The following is a 4,992-nucleotide window of genomic DNA, read 5'->3' as shown; positions in this document are numbered from 1 at the left end:
CAAGATCACGCTGGTATTTCATAGAAATAAACAACATGTAGAGGTCTCTCTCTTGAGTGACAGGAAGTGAACTTATTGTTTGTGATGTGAAAAGGGAAACCTTCCAGGCTACTCTTAGCAAAATTCCCTGTGGTTCATCATAGACACAATGCACACACAACTTCTTTGTTTTTTACAAAAAGAAGCTGGTAGGCTGAGTACAGTGGTTCATGCTTATAACCCTGTTACTCAGAAGGCAGACATTGAGAGAATTTTTTTGGAACCTCATAATAAACAAATACATGAAGTTCATAGAACTCATATTTGAAAATCTGCAGATTGGTATCCTCCCATTTCCCCCAGAGCTTTCATATTTGTCATCTCCTTGGGAAACAATGTTTCTGATGGTCATTTCTTCATCCTCCATTCAAATCAGTACTTAATGTGTTATGCTGATTTTCTGCCAGGTTATGACTGAGGAATGTGGCTCCAATAACTTTTTCATGACTAGTGTCCAATAAAGGGTCAGCATCACTCCTTAGAACTCACATGAACACAACCTTAGCTAGGAACTTGCTGAAATGCAGAAAACCAGATGAGGGGAGACAACCATATGGACTGGAACAACCATATGGACTGAACTGGAATTACCAAATTGGAGGCCTGGCCTGAATATGTATTATTACAGGAACTTGGCAGCTCAAGGCACAGAAATCATAATTAGCTGAATTGACTCATTTTATGACAATATCAAAGAATTATACTTATCAATGAAGAAAGAATTAGAATTGCAAGAAAATCAATAGCAGGTTTTTCACTTTTCTTTTGATCAGAAAAATTTTGTGTGTAATGTTCACTTATTTTGAAGTTTTCTAAAAAGATCTATTTTCTTTTTATGCAGTAGAATATTGTAAATATTTACACACACATATATCAAAAAAATCACTATTATAAACATGGTTAAATGCATAGTTCAATTCACTGATTATGTTTAAGTTTTTATGCAAAAATGAGCATCACCAATTAATTTTTTAAAACATTCACAACCTCAAAATTATACCCATTTAAAAATAATCCTTCCTCTTGTCCTAATATTTCTTGCATGAACTATATAGGGGAAATGATATTATTTAATTACAGAAATAATGTCCTGAAGGAGGTAAGATTTAAGGCCTAGGATGTTTATTTTCTGCATGTTTGAAATTACATTCCAAATGGATGCCAAATTTCCTTAGACTAGATTGATCCATTTTGATGTCTCCCTTGGGTAGCTTTTATTAACCTTATTTTTTCAAGCTGAAGGTGAATGAATTCAGTGGCAGAGTGACCACAGAGGACATGACTGAGGTCATTCTCTTTCTGGAAAAAAAAAACCCACCATTTTCTCCTGTATTCATTGCATAAAAATTAAAAATGTAAAAAGTAAAGTTTTAAACGTACTAACTGCTTTGACATTGTTGTTTTTCCTTTTTGTTAGTGTGTGCTAATAAGTTGTACAAAATAAACTGTTTTACTGTGATATTTGCATACATGTATACATTACACTTTGATTCTATTCACGTCTTATGTTTCTTGCAACCTTTCTACTTTGTCCCTTTTCCTTATCCCTTTCACATCTGTAGTATTCCTTCATGTAATGTCATATTTCCTTTATTTTGTTATTTTTAATCTATAATTATGAGAGGAAAATTGATTTTACTAAAATGAAGAATTCAATCACTAGGATTAGTGAGATAAATACAGTTGTCAAATGGCAGTGAGTCTTTGAAATTTTGAAAGTGTCAAATTTGTGTATCAGCAAAAAGAGTAAGTTCCACATAATCTCTTGCCATTATGCCACTTTTTTCTGTTTTTTATACCCATGGAATTTATACTCATGAGTTTTTAAGTAACTGATCTTTTTACTGATGTTGAATATAATTACAGGCTATTTATTAATTTCTTGCAATTTCATGGCATGTACTCATATAAGGAAAATATATTACAGAAACAGCAATACTAAGTTAAGGTCACAAGATATTTTTGTTGACTGATGTAAAGATTGATTATTAATTTCGAAACTATCCCACTCATATTTGTCTTTAAATTGCCCTTTTCTTCATTCATAAGATACATTTCATAAATGATGCACCATTACTTATTTACTCATTATTCATTACAGTTGGATAAGCTTGAAATCAGCCTTGATCATAATGCTGGGTCCCATAGAAATTTAAAAAATCTATGCCAATTCACAGAATCAATGAGTGGAATCACAACATTCATAATCAAATCGTCACTTTCTGGGTTTTAGTCACTAAATTCTGTCAGAAAATTTTAACGTCTTACAGATGTCTTTTTTATTCAAAGGGTCACTTGAGGAGTTTTTAAACATTACCCAGATTCCTGAGTACAAATGATACAAATACTTGATCTTATTCCTCTTTTTGAAATCTAATGGGCTGATATGTGTATAAAGAGATTGTGGTCAGTTTCAAGAATATTTGACTGGGGCAGGAGAGTGATCTGCACTGAAATATAATATACTTCTTTTCTGTGATCTTTTCTGTAATCTACAGATACACTTCTTATAAATCACATAGCAAGATTTCCTATGTCTCTAATTAGACTATTGAATTTAAATGTGGCCACACTTATCTCTACTTAAGATACTATTTCAAGGGCTTTACAAATACATTATTTCCTTACTATGGTTTATAACTGTGCAGAACTCTATAAAGATGAAATGAAAGCAGATTCCTACAGCATATAATTCACAGACTGGCATTTGTGGAGGACTAAAATAGAACTCATCATGCCATTTTGGTGTTCTTCTCATAATAATTCTCATAATCACATACATAAGCTTATAGGATTTCTATAGGAGCAATTACATGGCTCCAATTTCTGGGATCATGGATTATATGGGAAATACATCCAGGGTCAAAGGAAAACAAAAATTTGAATAAGGGTTTTGTGGCCCCATGCACAACCATGAAACTAAATTCACTATCACTTTAAACTGAAAAATTCTATACTGGTATATCCCTAATTGGCTACATGAACTATAAATTTTATCTTCATCAAAAAGAAAATGCAAGTGATAGTTCTCCCCTGTCTGTCATCTCCCAGAGTATTTACTGGATTACTATGCATGCTGCTGTCTCATGAGCAAGGAAATGCAGAAGCAATGCCCTACTCATCCTGGAGCCAAATAAAACTTCAGGTATCATCTACAGGGTTGATGTAAATATCATGTCAGATGGAAGTTTCCATCAGGAGACATAAAGATATGGAGTCCAATGGACTGGAACCCTCAAATTCATTACAACTATATGACTTTCACTGACCAATGTACAGAGGTCATAGTGAGTCTAAGAGTTCCAATTATCCTGAATGTCAAAATCTTTATAAATGTAATTACTGAAGAGGAAAGAAAAGAAAATGAATATCCACAATCATCTTGGTTGCTTCCCCTATTCCCTTTGCAAAGTTCACTTAATTCATTTCTTTTAGTTTTTTTATGCCAAACTTCTTTATTGCATAATTTATTGTGATAAAGTATTTAAACAAAAATAGCATTCTACCAACTTTTCAGTGTGCAAGTTAATAGTGTTAACTTTCTCCACTTTGTTGTGCAACCATCATGGTCATCCATTTCAAAAATTGATATTTCCAAACACATTTTTTTCTTCACACCCCACAATACTCTAAACCATCATTTTGTTATGTTCCATGGTGAGAAATTAACAACATAACTCTACAAAAATAATATCATCAGGAGAAAGAAGTCACCAACTTAGATATTTAATATTAATCTGTTTGTCCTCAACTACATAGAAATTGATTTGCTTAGAACCTGACATGAAAATTTTCTGCTGTAGAGCCTCTTCAAGATATTTATAATGTCTGTGTTTCTCAGGCTGTAGATAAAGGGATTCAGCATAGGTGTGACAATTGCATACATTATTGAGGACACCCACCCTGTCTGGAAGAATTTGATACAACTGATTCAAGGTACTGCTCAATTGCTGTTCCATAAAATAAACAAACAACAGAGAGGTGTGAGCCACATGTAGAAAATGCTTTATACCTCCCACTAATGAAGTGATTTTCAGAATAGAGGCAACAATTTTGCAATAAGATGGGGAAAAAGGCAAATATCATACCAAGACAATATGTGATTATGGTTTTGGCAACTGTTTCAGAACAGTCAAGATTAAGGATTACAGTAGGTTCACAGAAGAAACTTGAAATTTCAATGTCCTTCAAGTAAACAAACTCTAACACAATCAAATTATGCAATTGAGAGTCCAAAAGGCTAAGTAAGTAGGATGCAAAAGCTAGCATGGCACAGAGGCGAGGGTTCATAATGACTGAGTAATGCAGGGGTTGGCAGATGGCCACAAACCAGTCATAGGCCATCACAGTCAGTAGCATATAACCAATACATCCAAAGATTATAAGAAAGGATATTTTTGTCAGGCAGCCTACGTGGGAGATAATTCTGTTGTGAGTCTGGATGTCCACAATCATTTTGGGGACTGTAGTGGAGATGAAGCAAATATCAACCAAGGACAGTTTGGAGAGGAAGAAGTACATGGGGGTGTGGAGGTGGGGGTCACAGTTGACAGCTAAGATGATGAGAAGGTTCCCGAGCACTGTGATTAGGTACATGGACAGGAAGATTCCAGAAAGCATGGGCTGTAATTCCGTATCTTCTGAGAGTCCCATTAGATAGAATTCTGGGATATGTGTTAAATTGTGTGGTCCCACATTTCTTTGACACCTTTTGAGATAAAAAGATATAAAAAGGAGAGACAAATTATTGGAAACCCAGAGCTCTGCCTATATTTTAATTCAATTATTCATATTTGAAGTCTATATTCCATCAGCAATATTTCTTAGTTGTCACAAACCATTGTTTCCAGAATTTTTTCACTAGTGGGTATGTTTTATGCAGTAGTGGATCCTTCTATACATATCTCCTTTAGGCACTCAATTGAACTATGTCAGAATGCCAAGATATCAGAA

The 4,992-nt window shown here is 34.0% G+C and overlaps 1 protein-coding gene across 1 annotated transcript; it reads right to left on the bottom strand.

Moving 5' to 3' along the window:
• Positions 1-3,924: 3,924 nt before the first annotated feature.
• Positions 3,925-4,692, bottom strand: LOC109701959 (olfactory receptor 7E24-like). Its single transcript, XM_020187392.2, has one exon. The coding sequence runs from the start codon at positions 4,690-4,692 to the stop codon at positions 3,925-3,927; it is 768 nt and encodes a 255-aa protein (XP_020042981.2).
• Positions 4,693-4,992: the final 300 nt, after the last annotated feature.

The sequence above is a fragment of the Castor canadensis genome, chromosome 14 (assembly GCF_047511655.1).
Source record: "Castor canadensis chromosome 14, mCasCan1.hap1v2, whole genome shotgun sequence".
Taxonomy (NCBI): Eukaryota; Metazoa; Chordata; class Mammalia; order Rodentia; family Castoridae; genus Castor; species Castor canadensis.
The sequence above is the reverse complement of the archived record's forward strand: the minus strand, read 5'-3'. Positions and strand labels throughout refer to the sequence as shown.